At 42.9% G+C, this 19,291-nt stretch overlaps 1 protein-coding gene across 1 annotated transcript; it reads right to left on the bottom strand.

Annotated features, from left to right (window-relative positions):
• Window positions 1-249: 249 nt before the first annotated feature.
• Window positions 250-17,830, bottom strand: Gsg1l2 (GSG1 like 2). The gene is made up of 6 exons (XM_047543814.1): window positions 17,524-17,830; window positions 8,424-8,471; window positions 6,821-6,973; window positions 5,643-5,754; window positions 868-1,087; window positions 250-282 (listed from the first exon to the last, which is right to left on the bottom strand). The coding sequence occupies exons 1-6, from the start codon at window positions 17,828-17,830 to the stop codon at window positions 250-252; spliced, it is 873 nt and encodes a 290-aa protein (XP_047399770.1).
• Between the last annotated feature and the right edge of the window lie 1,461 nt (window positions 17,831-19,291).

Raw genomic sequence — 19,291 nt, 5'->3', positions numbered from 1 at the left:
GATTTAGTGTCCCATCCCCCTATGCCCACTCAAATGATGTGCCTGACAACCTGTGGCTCATGTTAGCTTAAAATTCAGGATGAATTGATAGAATATTGTAACTGATCACATTAGGAAAGCCAGGGGACACTGGTGCCTCAGACAAGACTTGCATACTTGGCGGTGTTTATTTTTAGAAGCAAAAGTGCCTGGCGATTTAATTGAAGCAAGACAATTCAAACATTTGTTCCACTTAACTGAGATAAGATGTCACTCCTTTCGACTGTCATTGGACCTTCCAAACTGATTTTACCAGAAAATAGGCAGCTAGCGTAAAGTTAGTGTAAAGTTTCAAAAGAAAAACATTTTTAAACTAACAGAAACTTATTTTTAAATTTCTACCTTCTTGATGAAAATAAAGAAGTATGTGATAGCCACCTGTTTTGTTTTTTGTACCAACTAAGGCGAAAAATATTCTGAGCTTTTCTATCAATAAATATGTGCAGGCTACATATTTTGCATCCATTGTAAAGACTTGCCATTCCCTTTCTTTATCTTCTCTTTCTCTTAGTGCTTGCATGTTGCCTCTTTCATAGGTACCTTTATTAAACTCACTGTCGGGAAAGCTTAAGGAGTTCCTTTATACTACAGTGTTAGTGGTTGATATCTTCTATAAGAATTGTTTCACTTAAAGATGCTGGCATTTTAACGTGAATGAGAAGGCTGGAGTCAAAGGGGTTTACTGAAGAGGGGGATGGGAAATGGAGCATTTACCTGGACCTTAGTCTTCTGAAGTCTATCTCAGAGATGTTGATTTAGGGTACAATGCCGGGCTTATCTGCATGTGCAGATCTGGCAACCACAGGCTACTGGCTAGCACATGGATACCTTGCCTGGGACATTCAGGAAGGCATGTCCTGCAGGGCCGGGGGCGGTTCCTGTTTCCCAAACACTCTGTGAAGTCTCGGGTTCTGGGAAGTCATACTGAGGGTGCTGGTTGCTCTTCTGTATCCTTTGCTTCTCAGACCATTCCAGGCGGGCTGCTGTGTATCTGCTCATGACCGTGACCGACACAGCCATGCACAGGGCAAAAGAACCCCAGGCCAGGCTGTCAACAAAAGGCAGAGTCAGGGAGGGGTGCAGGGCTGTGATTCCAGGGCCTCTTGCTGAGGGTGGGCCTGGTGGAAAGCCATCTCCTCCTGCTACCCCATTTGGGTCTGGATTTTTTTGTTTTTGTTTTTGTTTTTGTTTTAGATCACAAATTCCAGAGACCAGTCATATGCTTTTTAGCCCAGTGATTGAGAGAACCAATTCTGGAATCGTCCTGCTGGGTTTATACCAAAAGGCCCTGCCTCTTGTTGTCTCTGTGACTTTGAACTGGTTACTTCACTTGTTTAAGTTTCCTTATCTGTAAAACGGGACTAATATCAGTACTGTCACACAGTGTTCCTTTGAACATTCAATGAGCAACATGGTGATTAGCATCTACTTTACCCCAAAGGATGTTTAAATGTTTACATTATTGTGAAATGGAGAGAAGGGCTGTGTGACAGATGAGGGATCAGTTTGGAGAAGACAGTTGATATGTAGAGCTAAACGGACACGCTTCTGGGTGGACAGTAATAATTAATATTATCATTGTCTGCTAGATGCCACGATGAACCCTACATTGCCGAACGAAACCTCACAGCAACCCCCGGATGGGGGCACAATGAGGATCCTCATTTTGCAGATGAGAAAGCTTAGACACAGAGAGTAAATAACTTGTCTATAGTCACCCTTAGTGGACCATCCTGGATTTGGCTCCAGACCCTGTGACTCAAGAGACAGCTGCCAACTCACTGTGCTCCGCTGCCCGCTGATGCTAAGCACTTGGCTAACCAGGGGTTTCCCTCAGGGCTTGGGTGAGGCCTGGCCTTACTAAAGGTTTCCATTAGTGAATTTTCATTATTCTCATTTAGATGGGGCAGTATTATGAACTTAACTGAAGATAACTCCTGAGAATGGAGAAATATTATTTGGGAAAAAATTCCAATTATCTATGGATAATTGAAAATATGAAAGCTGTGTCCTGTGCTACTAGGTACAATTTAGGATAAGGGGGGGGATTTCACTATGCGTCTTATGATCACATCAGGCTTTTTGCTGCTGCCGCCCCCAAAATGTGATAAAATGCTGCACTTCATGCAAAAAGGGGAGGGAGAGTGACTTCTGTGTTTCAATTGGAGACTGACTTCATGGACCCAGCGCATCCCTCCACACCCAGTGAAATGAGACGGCTGATTCACGACTGTGGACACACAAGGGCAAAGAGAATTGGAGAGGAGACAGGAAGGCACCTGGGAGAGGGATAAGTCATTCGTAGGGGGAAGACACAACCCATTATGCAGAGGAGACTCCAGCAAGGCGGGCAGGAAGGAAGTCTGCTGGATTAGCCCCACTGAATCCTTGAGAGGCTAGCACCTTCAGGTTCCACTATAGCACAGAAATGTCAGGGTACTGATATTGGGATGGTTGGTCCCAAGTTCTCCTCCATATCACATTCTCCCTCTGCCCCTAGGAGAGCTAAGGTTTATTCTCTGGAGAAAGTGCAAGGAAGAAATATTCCAGATTCAGAGACAGCCGGCTCAGTGGACAGTGGGGGACAGTGCTGGTCTGAAGACATGGGGTTGCGTGTGGAGCAGGGAGCTCTCTCCAGTCCCTTTCTCATACCTAACCCCAGAAGTCAGCCAGCCATGAAGACTCTTTCCTCTTCTTGCAGTTCTTGGGTGGTTCCCCTCTGAAGTGGTTGCAGAGAGAGAACCTCTACAAACCGAAAAGGATGTGTGTTTTTATGGGGTGGAATTCCCAGAAAATATAAATGGTTTCATACTTAATCACATACAAAAAGAGCCCACCAGGAGATCAGTTCCAGTCCAGCTTGAGCGCTTTGATTAGCTTTAAATATGACTTGACAGTCAAGGATGCCAAAATCTAATGAACAGGAAAAAATAAATAAGTAAAAAAGAATTCTAAAGGAGAGAGATGACACAAGAAACTAGGAAACAGTGGCAAAAAGACAACACTTTGGTTGATATCTTCAGAGGAATAAAAGAAGATGATATGTCCGTAAAGCAATATCAGGATGCTAGGAAAAAAGGAACAACTAGAAAACAAAGAGCTCTTGGTAATTAAAATGAGTCCAAATAAGAGTTCCATAGAAATGTTATAGGACTTGCAGAGGAAACTTTTCAGAACATATAACAAGAAAGAGAAAGAGATACAAGGATACATAAGGAAAATATAAGGAAAGCAATAAGACATTGAGATAATTAACTCAAGAGACCTTGTTAGGTGATTACCTAATAAGAGTTCTGAGAAAACAAAAAACTGAGGGGAAGAGGCAATCAAATAAAAACACAAGAAACATTCCCAGAATTCTAGGACACAAATATTCAGATTAAAAGACCCACCAGGCACAGGAAATAACAATGAATGTGATGGAAAGAAAATCCCACCAAGGAACATCATCCAGACATTTCAGAAAGAAACAACAGGTCACTTACAAAGACACATGAATCAGAATGGAATTGAACACTAGATAGTAACAATAATGTTGGAAATGACAAAGCAGTGTCTCCGAAATTCTAAGGGAAAATGATTGTCTACAAAGAATTCTGAACTCTACGAAACAATCAAGTCTGGAGCATTGAATAAGTACATTTCCAGATATGCAAGGAAAAAAATGGTCTGTCATTGAATCCTTCCTTAGGAAGCTACTTGAGGATGTGCTCCCACAAAACATGAATATAATCTAAATAGGATAACCCTAGGGGATCTAGGAAAGAGTACTGCAATATATAAGCTAGTGGCAAAGGGAAGTCCCATGACAAAGGGAAGTCTCTAACAGCAATCAATTCAGAAGAGAACAGGAAGATAGTGGGGTTTGGGGGAAATGGAGGGGTTGGAATTGATAGCTTGTTATGCATCATATTATTTGCTTCTTTAAAGTATTTGTATATGTATCTTTTATTAAAAAATAAGTAATTATAAATAATAGGAACAAAACCCAAACCAAATGATGTCGAAAACAAGATTCTTCAGGTTCCTGTGTGGTTTGGGATTTGCTTCCATCTATGGCAATTTGAGCTCAGTACAAATTGGTCATAGATTAGAATCCACTTGAAATTCATCTGTACTCAACTGTGCCCAGGTCTGGTGATAACCCCTCAGAACCAGTGGCTGTAGTACAGAGAGAAGTCACTGAAGTGATAGACAGGTGGAAGTGTACAGAAAAGTACTCGTAAAACTTGATGCCTTCAGACTGGGAAGATAAAGACAACAAAGAGTTTTAAACCTGATAAGTTATAAAACACACAGATCATAGCAACACAGGCATGTTCTCCAAACTCTAGGATAATAGGATGAGGGAAGGAGCCCTGAAAGTGTTTTACAAAGAGAAAAGTCACTGTCAAATACAAATATTAAGACAAATCTCCAAGCAAAATGTTTTATTTGTGATAAACAAAGAATAGGATTGTAATCTGGGACACATGCACAGACCAGGGTGACCTTTGGTATATCCAAAGAACAGAGGAAAAGTTGTGATTTTATTGAAATAGAAAAGAGTTACTTAAATTGTTTTGAAAGAAAGTCCATTGTTGCCAGGTGCAGTGGCACGCACCTCTAACTCCAGTGACTGGGGAGGTTGAGGCAGGAGGATGACAAGTTCAAGGCCAGTCTCAGCAATTTAGGAAACACTGTCTCAAAATAAAATAAAAATGGCTGGTGCTGTAGCTCAATGGTGGAGTGTCCCTGGGTTCAATCCCTAATATGAAAACAAAAAAAAAATCTATTGATGCCAGTGGTGTCTTTTGAGAGTGGCAAGCTATGGTTGTCTGGTGTCGTTGTTGCTAGATAAGATTATTTTTAATCTTGGGATTCCAGTTAGGCCCTAGTGGCTTTGGATTAAGCTTTTGAGACAGTGTATCTGGCAAGTGTTCATGTTTAAGTGGCTAATTGTCCTTGTGCCTCTAGTTGTCCCTGTGTGACTCATAGTAAACTATAGTTGGTAAAAATTTCCTGTAATTAGGCAAATCATGCAGAAGAGCTCTCCCCTCAGGGTTTTCATTGGGTCTCTCTGTCAGGGTTTGACCTGAATGATGCCATTTTTAACCCAACAACTTTTGCCTAACACAAGAGGTTACCATGTAGGATGAAAATGTAGGATATAATATGCTTTGGAGGTCCATGTTAACAAGAACCCCTGTGGTCTCCTATGATGTGGCCAAGCCTTTCTGTTAGAGCCAGAACTTCTAAGCCATAGCCTTATCTTTCCATTAGGCACAGGAGCTGGCCTCTCTCATTGAAGAGGAGTTCTAGCTCAAGGCCCTTTCTGCCAGTCTGTGTTTAAATAATGTAACAACAATGTCTCCATTTCTTGAGGACTTTACTATGTGCCAAGCATTTTGTAAACATAACCTCCTCAAATCTCTATAAAACTATTTAAGGCAGATATCCTCATTTTACAGGTAAGGAAACTGGGCTACAGGAAGGTTACAAAACTAACTCAAAGTCACAAGAGTAGCAGGTGTCAGCATCATGATCGACGTCAGTTGTCCTACAGAACCCATGTGCACCTCTGCTAATCCACTAGGGTCAAGCACCATGACTGAACAACTTACCAGTATGACCAGCCATAATCCCATGTCTGAGGCCTCCAATCTTCTGGTCCAAGGTTCACAGTGATTTGAAAAATAGTCGTGTACATCATGTGGGCCACCATGCCCAGAAGCCCTGCACAAGGAAAGCTTTGTGAGCCACAATTAAGAATGTGACGTGGTCAAAGAGCTCTCTCTCTCCCTCCCATGAGTGGGAGGTTAGGAGCTCTTTAGCATCCACAAAGTCTTCATGATGTATCTGCACTTATACATCCTTTTATATTCTGTGTGGCATCTTGTTTCTACAGTTGAAACTCAAGAGACATCCAGAAAGAGGCTGAATCACAATCAGGGAGGACTTTGGTGGATACCAGGTCCTGGACAGGAATCTCCAAGTGTCTGTGCCCTGGCTCTTTCCTATGAAGATCCAGAAGTTGAATTTTTATCATTGTATTCTCTGATGATAAGACTTAGGAAAGATGTTATACTTATAAAGCACATAAGTGACATAGAAATTGGATTGATGCACTATAAACAGTCTTTGTGGATCCACCTGGAGAACTGGAAGAAGTAATTTGTTCTGGGTCTTTTCTTGGAGGATAGACTCACATAGGAGACCGAATTAAGTTACTTTAAAAGTTGTTTAGAGAAAACAGAAGTAGAACCAAAAGAGTAGTTCTTCACTTTTATGAAATATTTACACCAAATTTGGATAATAATTTTTTTAAAAGCTACCATTTATTCTGTACTTACTATATACTAGATACTCTCTTATTTGGTCATCACTGTAGTCTGTACAGTCTAGCCATGATAGCTAACTTACAGAAGTTAAATGACACAGCCCTTAAGTAGTAGATTCTTCCAAAGGTTTAGGCCTAACTACCATACTAAATGAGATGATTTCTGTCCTCACAGTCAGTGCATCCTCTTTATTGGCTGTGACAAAGATATACTGATAAATTTTAAATCCCCATATGTGCCTATGCCCTTTCCTTTTATCATTCATGAAGCAAAAATTCTTCTACCCAATGGGATTAATTCAGTGACTTATTCAGGGAACAGCTGTCCTGCTGAACTGGCCATTGACAGGAAGGATTCAACTTATTTTTTGGCAATGGGTACACCCAACCTGAAGTATTCAGGTTTCCTCTGGGGCAGGCTGAGGGGAATCTACCTGTTCTAATGATGCTGCTGGAGAGTACCTGCGAGCACCATGAGGATGGCTACTGAGGCATCCACCTTGAGCCAGTTGAACCCAGAGCTGTGACAACTCACTCTGGAACCCAGGAGGATGGCACTTGTCAGTATCAGAAAGACAACCAGGACCTCAGCCCCAATGGAGATCCATAAAACACCTGCAAAATGAAAGGAGGACAGAAATGCTGGGCGTTTAGAACTTGTAAGCACTGGAAGGTTAAAACCTTTGATTTAGTTTACTTCTGTATTAGTTTATTTTCTGTTACTGTAATGAAATGTCTGAGACTGGATGCTTTATAAAGAAAAAGGTTTATTTAGCTTACAGTTTTGGATGCTGCATGACCCTGGTTCTTGTAAAGGCCCCTTGGCTATATTATATCATGGTGGCTAGCATCATGGTGGAAGCATGTGCTAGAGGAAGAGATCACATGGCAAGAGAGATGGCGAGGGGTCAGGCTCTCTCTTTTATTATAACTGTCTCACAGGAACAAACTCAGAGTCAAACAAGAACAACGTTAATTTTTTCTATAGACTGTGCCCCAGTGACTTTAATACCTCCCACTAGATCCCACCTCTTAAAGGTCCTTCATCACCTCCAATCTTCACTGGAGGCCAAACTTCTAAAATAATAACTCCTGGTAGACACACTCAAACCATTTCCAAACCATAGTGACTTGTGAAATAAGTAATAAAAAGTGAATTCCTTAGAGTCAAAGTCAAAGATCCATCTACTGAATCTTGGAAAGTTGGCAAATAAAGGGGGCTCCTGGGACCTGAAAGAGATGTTTGCAAAGACTGACCAAGGTTGGGAGGGAAAAACACTAAGCAAAACCCTAGGGTGAGGACACAAGAGATAACTGGGATCCCCACAATCCACATCAAAGGCTAATGCGTTGTTTAAATTTTAACAGAAGACACTGTCTCTTCCTTTTTGAAGATAAGCAAACTTCAGCATGAGGGCAGGAGTTTGAGAGCTGCAGAGCCCCATCTGTAAGTACCCAAGCCCACTTACTTCTGAGAAAGTGGCTCATTCAGCCTCTTGATGAACTCCTGCCTGTGGCTTTTAGGAACCATGTTGGATGTGGAGTGGAATGGCTAAAGGGGACAGGAAGGGGAACTGATTGTAAAAGTCCTACAGTAGGGCAAGTCAGGTGACAGGACATAAGAATGAATGAATCACACGTGATCCATTCCACATCTCCACAAAACCTGTTTTAGCTGGGAGAATAAATACTAAGAAAGTAATTGCAAGTTGAATGAGTGACATAGAGAAGAAAAAGTGCTATAGGCAGTGGTATGCCAGAACTCATCTCTTCCCCATCAGCCTACACAGAGAGCTTCCCCTGCTGGGAATATTGACACCAGGGAAAGTGGCAGATGCTACCAATCAGGGCTTCCCCTCCCCCACAAAGTGGGTTGTTTAATGTTTCTCAGCCTCCACATGCTATGGGGCATGTGAAGAGGTCTGTGGTTTTGGATTTTGGATTTGACTTCATGGGGAAACCGTAAATTACTGTCTCATCTTTCCCCACACTGGTCCAATAAAACAATAAAAATTGTTCAAATTGTGAGGAGTGCTGGTGGGCAGAACATGAGTAGGATACTTACCTTGTTCCTCACTTGGTATTATACTCTGGAAACTCCTACACCGTTCACCTAAAGGTAAAGAGAAGGCAGTCATCAGTAGGATTAAACATGACACTTAGGGGCAACTGGTGTTTGCAGCTCCTTGGTTCATTTTGAATGACAAAGGGGTGGTATGGAAGACTACTTTTACGCTCATAAACAAGTGGTGTTAACATCATCCTATTGAACTCCCGTTTGACAATGTAACCTTCTCATTCTCACAATGAACTGTGAACAGAAATGAGGTGGGTCAGAAATTTTAAGAGCCAATGAACTATTCACTAGTTCTTGATCCTTTGTCTCTGTGATCACAGAAGCACAGGTCAAGATGACATCTCTATCAGCCTGGGTCCCTGAATAGCTACAGTGAGGAGATTCCCTTACTGACCTGAAAAGTCAAGACAGAGTAAGAAATAGATGTGTTGATTTCAATCACTGGAATTTTGAGGGATGTTTTGTTATTGTAGCATAACCTAGTCAATCCAGACAGATCCACTATGACATGAATCTCAAGTAAGTTTTTTTTTTTTTTTTTCTGGTTAAAGTATCAACATTTTAAATGATTTCTTAAGTGAATTTGAGCTGATTTTGAACCATCTCTGTTACCAAGACTTTCAATACGTAAGTGTCGCAGGCTTGTATTCCATCATGCTTTCTCATCCGTAAAAGAAAGGGAGGAGTTATTGTGTATGTGCTAGGTATTGTCAGACCTACCACCAGACTCATTCAGGTGTTCTGGGTTGGGGGGTGCTCTGCATGAGTGTCATCTGTCTATGTTGGATAGAAAAACTTGAGTTGCTGCTTTAGATATGTAGTCTTCTTGAAAGTACCAAATCCACAGATATCTACCTGGTGTGCAGATGAAATCAAATTCTGGTCTGAGGGTAAGTGCCTGAGGGAAGATTACTGCACAGGACAACACAGGAAGAAGCAGTTTCAGTATCAGACCCAGGTGTGCAGAGGCCCACTGCTGTCCTGCTAGATCCCCAGCTTCATGCAACCCAGGGGCTGAAAGAAAGGTGCCTGACACACAGGGATCTGCTTCAATCTGACCTAAAACACAGCAAGCCATGAAAGTAAAGGAGCGTAAATCTTCAAAAGAACGCCTTTTCTTATTTCTAAAATAGTTCAATACTCCCCAGTCACCTTGCTTCGAACATTAAATGAGATAATATACGGGGAAGCTGCTATTACAATCAATATTCACTGAAACCTTATTGGAACAAAATGAAGTCTATTTTTTTTTAAAAAAATGGTGTCTGCAGGATCATTAGACTAGTCTCTGAGTACTCCGAAGTCAGGGATCATGTCCACTACCTGTGCTGGAAGTTTCCAAGAACAGAAGGAAGTTTAGAGATTGTTTTTAGATCTCAGAAAAAATACTTTTCTTTTATAAGGAGCAAATCCTGAAACTTAACATTCCTGTGCAAAAACTCATAATGACTTGCTATTTCCTCTGGCATCAAGTTGAAATTCCTCCTCTGGGCTTCTGTGTCCTGACTCTATCAACCTGACTTCCCACAGGGCTCATTTTTTTGCATAACCCAGCTTTCTCCTTCTTCCTCACCATGCTCACCTGGTGTCTTTGTCATTCTGGGATGCTGTAACACATTACCATAGATTGGGTGACTTAGTAATGACAGAAATTGACTTTTCCATTCTGGGGGCTGGAAGTCTGAGATCAAGATACCCACCAGCATGGTCAGGATCTGGTGAAGGCTGTCTTCCAGGCTGTATCTTTGTCCCTATCCTTACATGACAGAAAGAACTGGCTAGGTGTCTGGACTGTTCTTATAAGGCCACTAATCCCACTCATGAGAACTCTACTCTTATCAACAAATTACCACCTACAGGCCCTATATTCAATATTACCGCCTGAGGAGGAAGATTTCAACGTGTGAATTTGGGGAGAACCCCATCATTGAGTCCATAGTGCATGGGAGGGATCATATGTCTCAGCAGGAACATGTTTAAAGGTCCTAAACCTTAATATTTGTCACATTCATTCCACAATTAAACCCCAAGTGCCCATGGAGTCCTCTCACTTTAGTACGGCTCCTCTGCTGAGCCAGAGTTAGAACAGAAACAAAAGCTGCTTTGTGACAGAAACCATTAGGTGGAGCTTCTCTGCTGGAGTACTTTTTGACTTGAATGTGTAGCCAGGGATTCGTGTGTCACATAACTGTGCACACCCAGGTGGCCTGAAGGAGGGTATTTACACAACCTGGGGCTGCCGGCAACTGAATCAGGGACCTGTCTATTCATATGAAGCCACTATGGCCTTTTCCACTTTTTGATTAAGTGAACTTTGGGTTAATGCTATTGGACACTTTTTCTTGTCGATTCTGTGATGTTGGCAATAGTCACTGAGGGATCATGGCTGCAGTGGCAAAAAGTCATCTGAGTCCCCTCAATTCTACCAGGGAGGTCCCAAAACACTGGGGAAATCCCAACACGCACACCTTGTTCTTTGGCAGAGGTCTTTGGGGCTGAGTTAGTACTCTTTGTTCATGTCACCTCCTCAGATCCTAACCACAGCCCCATGAGTGTGGCCAGCAGTAAGAGCAGCATATGGACTATGGATAACATGTGGCATTTAAATCTAAGAGGCCTGGCCTCTGTGCCTAGTTCTACTACATTCAGGAATCATAGAAAGTTTCCTGACCTTTCTGAGTCTTGCTTTCTTTATCTGCAAAACTGGTATAATAAAAGTTCTTCAGTAAGAAAGCTGTGAAAGTATTTTTGTAAATCACCTTACCTGTTTTTGTTTGTTTAATTATTGACAAAGGCAAGTATAAGTATCTCTGTTTTATAGATCTGGAGGCCAGACTCAAACAGGTTGACAGAGTCAGGAATTGACCCTCCCATTTAGAGACTCAGTACCTTTTTCTACATCACTACATGCTCTCTCTCTACCTAGCATATGGAGGAATGCATTAGTCTCTTTTCTGTTGTTGTAACTAAAGGTTGGGTATATTATTTAAAAAAGAGGTTTATTTAGCTTTCAATTCTGTGGTTTCCAGAGCATAATGCCAGTTTCTGCTCAGCTCTAGGGAGAACTTTCTGACTACACCACAATATGGCAGATAGCATCATGGTGGAAGTGTGTGCAAAAGAAGGAGAGAATAAACACATGGCAAAATAAGAAGCACAAGGAATTTCAGGTAAGGTTTGTTCTTTTTATAACAACCTGTTCTCTCAGGAACTAACCAGGGGCTCACAAAAAATACATTAATCTTTTCTAGAGGTATGTTCCCCAATGACCTACGACCCTTCACCAGACCCCACCACTTAAACACCACCACACTGGGGACTAGGCTTCCAGCACAAAATACCTAAGGTATTTTGTTACAGCAACAGAAGACAGACAAGTACATTCTTCCATACTTTGGGGGACACACTCAAACCATGCCCAAAGCAGAGCAAGGAGTAAGGGTCTCTCTCATCTTCTGAGGAGAGCTGCCTTTTCAAAAGAGTAGAGAGGCCAGGAGCAGAGCCAGGGGCAGGGACAGAGTGGGTGGAGGCCAGCCGCGCAGATTAAGGGAATTCACAATAGCTTAGGAGGGTGAGTGTAGCTTGGGCCCAAAGAGTCAGATCGGAGTGACCCCTTGATTAACTCGAATCCTCAGAAATGGTGTTCCTTTTGAATAAAGCCAGCAGGATTAAAAGGAAAAATCTTCATAAATCCTATGAAGCCAGAGAGACGGGTGTTACATAGCTTGGCAGTGTTTGGCGGCCAAGCAGCACAGCAAGCCAGCCCTAGGAGATGGTGCCCAAGTCCTCGGTGCTGGACTCTGCCATCCCCAGTCAACTCACTCTCCATCTGGGGTGCCCAGATCCCCCTTCTCCTTGAACTTTTGGAGATTGGTAGACCAGCACGGAATCTAAAATCAACGTATTTTCTTGATTAAAGGACTCACCTAAGGAAAAGAACATCTAAGTATTGCCTCTACCAGGAATTTTCATTTCAAATCCTCATTTTCAAATGTGGAAACAAAGATATGGTCTGTCTTTAAAGGGTTGGGGGATAAAAGGCAGAACTACTGGAGGTGGCTTGTATAGAGGAAGTCCTGAGATAGCGTTCTAGGTAAGGGTTTCCTGGGTGTTTCAGTCAGCTTTTTCACTTGTATGACCAAGATACCTGACAAGAACAATTAAAGAAGAAAAAGTTTATTTGGTGGCTCACAGTTTCAGAGGCCACAGTTCATGGAAGGCTGGCTTCATTCCTTGGGGTTCTGGGTGAGGCTGAATATTATGGTGGAAGAGTGTGTTGGAGGAACGTGGCTCAGGTCCTCACACCAGGAAGCAAAGAGAGACTAGGCTCAGTTCACAAAATACTTGTCCTAAAGGCATGACTCCAATTACCCTCCTCCAGCCACGCCTTACCTGCCTATAGTCACCACCCAGTTAATCCCTATCAGTGGATTAATGCACTGATTGGATTAAGTCTCTCAGAACCCAATCACTTCATCTCCAAAGCTTTTTGCATTGTCTCATGCATGAGGTTTTGGGGGACACCTCGTATCTAAACCATAACACTGGGAGAGTCAACTTTTAGACAGGTGGGGTTGTTTTGGAAGGAAAACTCCAGTGCAGCCCCATGGGACAGCAAAGCTGGGGGTGCTGGAACCCCTGGATTTGTTTAGGGCTGAGGACCCTCTTTCCCTGGTCGGAGTCCTCACTGCCAGCTCCACTGAGTGACCCTGGCCCTTCTCTCCAAAGCACTGTTGGGTTCCTTTCTATTTACCTCCAGTCCTAACCCCTTTTTCCTTATGCTCCAGATCTCCCAGACCCTGTGAAAAACTAAACAAAATAGTGGGTGTTTGGAAAGCGTATTTTCTAGCTGGGGACCCCACGTTGTACTCTGTTGCAAATATACTTTGTTGGGCTTACGCAATGTCCTAAAGAGATTTTAAAATTGGGGAATTTTGCAAAAATGTGCAAATATCTTATTTCCTTTGAAAAATTAGAGGATCTGACTGCATTGGTTCACAGGTATCAGAAACAGGAAATTTCAAGGTCATTGGCAATCCCAGTTTTTTCACCCATTTTTGTCACCCCCTCCTATAGATAGCATTTGACTTTGTACCTTCTGATACATAGCTTTTTATTTATCCTCTAATGTGTTCGCTATTCATTTATTTTTCTGTAAAATAAAAAAAATAATTCTAAACTGTTTGCTTTAGGGACAACCTGGAGGTAGCAATATTTCTTTGGGGGATAGTGTAAAAAGTGTTCTGGGGATGATGTCTTTCTTTCTTCCTTCTTGATAAAGTGATGGCAATATTTAGAGACCTTGATGATCTTCTTATACTAAGAAATGTGTCAGTGTCAGCAAAGGATTTTTAGGTTGATGGGTACAAAATTATCCATTGACACTTATTAGAACTGCTGCCTTCCAGCTGAGTTTTGCGCATGGTGAGGGGTGGGCAGGAAAAGTCAGGACAAAGAGTTAAGACATTTGAGTTCCACATCCAGCTCTGTTAGTATCTTCAGTGGGTAACTTGTACCTCTACAACTCAGTTTTCCCAACTGTAAAGTGACTCTGTTGACATAGGCTAGTTTTTCTCAAAGTGTGCTCCACCAGTCTTGCCAAATGTTAATTAATACATATATATATATATAGAGAGAGAGAGACACACACACACACTCCCAGATAAGTACATCATATAAAATATATATAAAATATTTTATATAATATATACTTATATAATATATATTTTGGAAAACATTGGAATATGTCATATTAATCAGGGGACTTCTCAGAGATTTTGTGGGACTTCTCAGAGATTTTGGTTTGCTAATGGATATTGTGAATTTTCAAGAAGAAAATATAAAATGGAATATTTTCCAAATTTGCCTATCAAATCTATTTTTATCTTTTTTAGTAAAGAGCATCTCAAAAGGCATCTCTGTGGCGTAATCTTTTTTTTTTTTCTCCCAGTGCTGAGGATCAAACCTAGGGTCTTGTGCACACTAGGTAAGCACTCTGCCACTGAGGTACAACCCCAGCCTTCTGTGGGGTAAATCTGTAGCAATGTGCAGTGAGGCATTTGTTTAGATCTTTTTCTGTACTGACATCAAAAATACAGTCACACATAAATCGAAAAGGGATCAAGAAACACACCCTTATTTCTACTTGATGTTGCACATGAATCATTGAAAACAACAGCCCTCCTTGGAATTCAGTGTGTGTCTCTGATGATACAGGAAAAACCCTTCAGAGGTGTGATCCAGGTGAAGGTGGTGAGTGTGTGTGTGTGAACTCTCTGTGTGGTTGGTGGAAATGCCATGGGGGCTTCCTCTAGCGGAAGGAGCATAAAAGAGCCTCATGCAGTCTCTGAACTATACTTTCAGCTCTTGTTTTAGGCTGAGAAGAGTCACAACCCCCCACACATGCTGGTTAATTTTTTATCAGAAATCTCAGGACAGTTTACACCCTCTACCTGCCTAGTGTTTCTGTGACAGTGGGAGGTACAGACATGCCTTAGGATATGCAGGAGGCCTGGTGACACAGCTGCTTCCAGTCCTCCCTAAGTGTCCAGCTCCACTCTTCCTCAAGTCCAGCCCATGCAGAGCGTTCCCTCCCAGTTCCCTGGTTCCTGAGGAAGCAGCTCTCACCTTCTAGTTTTCTAACTCTGTCCTCAAGTTCAGCAAATACTGAGGCCCCTTATCCCTGACTTTATGAATAGTAATGTTGATGTCACATCAATTTTCTCCAGTTAGACTTTTTCTAAGGAACACTGTCCGGTGAGCTCCCTGCACTGGAGTGACTGTGACCTTGGATTGCAGGGAGGGGATGCTGCCTCAGGAGACGTGGAAGAGCCATGTGAGCATGTTCTTCTGTAACAAGGCTTCCTTCTTTTCCTTGCTCGTGTTCTGGTGCAGTACTTAAACTGCTGCCTCCGACCTTGGGTCACTGCACTCTCTTTTCCTGGAATGTTCTCACCTCCAATCTCCATGTATTCAAATCACATTCATACCGATGTGGTACAGAGGCCACCTCCTTTACAAAGCCCTCCTCATTTCCACAGCTATAAATAACCTCTCCCTCCGTCCCATTTCCCTAGCATAGGTGAGCCTTCTTCATAACCATTGCCACGTTCCTCCTTGTTTCATTCTGATCTTAGCTCTCTCCCACTGGGTGCTTAGCTCTCAGCTCACTTACCTTTGTACGCCCCACTTGCCTAACCCTGTGCCGGACACGAAAATGAGGGTTAGTGAATTTCCTCCACACTGTGCTGAATGCCTTCTTGCCAGTGGGCTTTCCTGTGCCCTGGAACTTGCTTCTCTCATTTTAGCATGTGCCAAAAATCACCAGGGAAGCTTATTAGAAATACCAATACTACTAGATAAAAGAGAGAGTTGAGTAGAACAAAAATACTAATGCTATGAGAATGGGAAAAGAAAAGACTATGAGAAAATCCAGGAAAAACTGAAGTAAACAATTAATGTAATCATTACACCATCCATGATCGTAGAACAAACAATATATATCCATATAGTCAAAATGAATAATAGCTTTACCAACATAAATAAAACAGTAATATCATTTTATGAAGGAAGATGGCAAAGGGGTGTGGGATGTTGTGGTATGAGAGAATCAGTATTTTTGTTATTGTAACAGAAAGTCAATAAATAATGCCTAAAATGAAACAACTAAGTTAAACGTGGCTTCCCCTGGAGGGTAGGACTAAGTTATGAGGAAGGGTCAGAGACTGCTGGTTTTTCTCATAAGCCTTTTGAAATGAGTTGATCTTTTATCTATGTGAAAACATCATTTTGGCTAAAAGTTTTTTTTTAAAAAAGGAGAATGCAGGTTTCTAGACCTACCCTAGACCTACCAAATTGGAACCTCCAGGGCTTGGTAACTGGGTGATTCTGGTTCATGCCAATATTTGGTAACTGGTGTGGTCATTATATATAGCTATGGAAATAGAAGTAGGCAATCTGAAGATGGGAACTTGGAAAAGGGAGTAGAAGCTCCCAAGCAATTTGTCTATGGATATGGTGTCTATAGTTGCCAATCTCAAAATATAGGACTGTCTTGGGAATCCTTGAGGTTATAGGGTCACAAGCTTCCTGCACCTGCCCATAAAGGTAGTGCTATCCTTCTATAAGACCTTTATAGTGAAGTGCCCCTGGGTGTTCAATTTCCAGTACCAAAACAAACAAAACTACCCCAGACTTTTGCCATCGTTGGAGCATCATCGAAGTTGATCACCAAGCTCAGACCTTTAGACCTTTATGGCCTTATAGAAAGTAGAGAGTAGGGAGCTCCTCTGGTAGTCGTAGTCTTAACAACTGTGCAAGTTGAAACTTTCTGAACCTCGGTTTCCTTATTTATGAACTGAGGATTATATACCTTGCAGGATTATTTCAAGGAGAACCTGAGATAAGGTCTAATTTGTTAAGGTCATGCTTTGGTGGACGATGTGGGAGATGCTCCAATGATGGTAAAAGTCGTTTTTTTTTTTTTTTTTTTTTTTAATAGTAGTGAGGATTGAACCTGTCACTTTACCACTAAGCTACCTCCCCAGTCCTTTTTATTTCCAGACGGGGTCTCCCTAAATTGCTGAGAGTCTCACTTAGTTGTTCAGGCTGGCCTTGAAGTTGGAGATCCTCCTGCCTCCACAGTCACTGGGATTATGGGCATGCCCCACTGCGCCTGGCTGTGTAAGTCTGTTTTTGAAGAGAACCTTCTGTTCCAAGACCCCTTAAAAGTACAGAAGAAATATCAGGGATGCAGTTTAGAGTTGGGCGGGGCCACCTTTGATCCTCCAGGGATTGGATGACAATGACAAAAGGTAAAAGCTAATGTTGAATAATCACTTCACAATGTGTCAGGCACTGTTGCAAGTACTTTATGTGAATCTCGTCATTCAATCTTTACAGTAACTCTATGGAGATAAGTACTGCCACCATTCCCATTTTATAAATGGGAAACCAGAGGGTCAGAAGGGATTGTATAGACAGTCTGTGGCAGAGCCAAGATTCAAACCCAGGTGACCTGACTCCAGAGCCCCGCCTTGTGGCCACCATCCTGCACCTGTGCCCCCAAGAACCTGGGGACTAAGCTTACCTGTGCTGTTGAGGTTCTCCTCGCAGGACTGCCAGAGGCCCACGTGGAGCCTGCGCTGGATGAATTTGTCGTCCCCTATCTCCCAAATGTACTGGACCACCTGGCTCTCGTCCCTGCTGCCATAGCTGCTGTTGGACTGTCTGAAGTGGATGCAGTTCATCCCTTGCAGCTGGTCTTGGCACAGTGGCTTTGTAACCTTCCGCGCCCCTTCACACCAGTAGCTGCTGCTCACGGCGGTGAGCGAGAAGGCGAGGGCCAGGCAGATGGAGAGGAGGGTCAGTGCCCGCTGCCGCCTGGCCCTGTCCATGGCTGAATGAGGAGCTCTACTGCAGGCTGAGCCGCGGGGCCGGTTCCTCCCCTCTTCATCATGGTCCCCATTCCTCAGCCCTGCCATCTGGCGTCCGGACACTCTCCTCACGTCCCCTGGGGGATCTGAGAGCACTCCGGTGTGCTGCGTGCACCTGAGCACTGTGGTGGAAGCGGGCTACACGCAAACAGACACAGGATTGGACCCTCAACCCTCCCCGGGCTGGAGATGCACAAGAGGGCAGTGCTTTCTTTTTAAAATCTGTAGTAAACTATAAGTAACATACAGTTTGCCATCTTGACCGTTTTGAGCCTACTGTTCAGGGCATTAAATATGCTCACACTATTGGGCAACTGTCACCATCATCCACCTCCCGAACTCTTCTTGCAAAACGGAACCGGCACAGCTATTAAACCCAAACTCCTACTTCCCTGGCTTCCTGGGCCCTCGTACCTGCCATTCTCCTTTCTGTCTCTAGAAATTTGACTACTTTAGGGACCTCAATGAAGTGACTCACACCGTATTTGTCCTTTTCTGTCCAACTTATTTCAAGGTAGTATAATGTAAAATGTCTTCAGGGTTCATCATGTTGTAGCCCATGCTAGAAACTTTTTTGGCAGAATAATACTCCGTTGTGTTTATTACATCACATTAAAAAAATCCATTTCTCTGTGGATGGACACTTGAATTGCTTGTTATTGTGGAAAGCACTATTTTGTTTGTTTGTTTTGTGGTGCTGTGGTTTGAGTCCAGGGTGCATGTTAGGCACCACTGAATTACCTCAGCAGTTCTTTTTTCAAATTTTATTTTGAGACTAAGTTGCCCAGGTTGGCCTTGAACTTGTGATCCTCGTGTCTCAGCCTCCTGGGACACAAGCGTATGCCATTGTGTTCAGCTGAGAGCACTGTTTTTGATGGAAGTCCAGGGTCCATTTGGATGGGTGTCCTGGTGATCCTGCCACACCTTGCCTTTTGCATTATGCAGGATCCTCAGTCTTAGATTCTAGTATAGGAAATCCTGAGGACTCCATAGGCCTGTTTCTTACCCAGCCCTATATATAGAGAGAATGCAGAGGACAACTGCCTTGTGCAGGGACTCTGAGATATGAGGTACTGGCAGGCTGCCTCAGGACCTAAGGGCGTGCAGAATGGGGAGGCTGGCATGGACTCCACTTGGGTGCAGAATTCACCATCCTGGGGCCTTAAATGCTGACAGACAGAGCCCTCAGCCCCATCACTAATGTCCCCCCTGAAGTGTCACTGGAAGGAGCCATGATGCTGAAGATCCTTCAGGAGCTCTTCCAGTGCAGGTGTGTAGGGAGGCTGGGCATCCCCTCACTGAGTGCCCTCCTTGGGATGGAGTTGGGAAGAGGTACAGAGCATCTCAGAGCATACAGCATCTGTTGCCTTTTACCTAAGCCTCAGGAATTTAAAAAAAAAAATTCTGTGAGAATGGGCAAAG

This window comes from Sciurus carolinensis, chromosome 3 (assembly GCF_902686445.1).
Source record: "Sciurus carolinensis chromosome 3, mSciCar1.2, whole genome shotgun sequence".
Lineage (NCBI taxonomy): Eukaryota > Metazoa > Chordata > Mammalia > Rodentia > Sciuridae > Sciurus > Sciurus carolinensis.
This window is presented reverse-complemented; position numbering and strand designations above follow the sequence as displayed.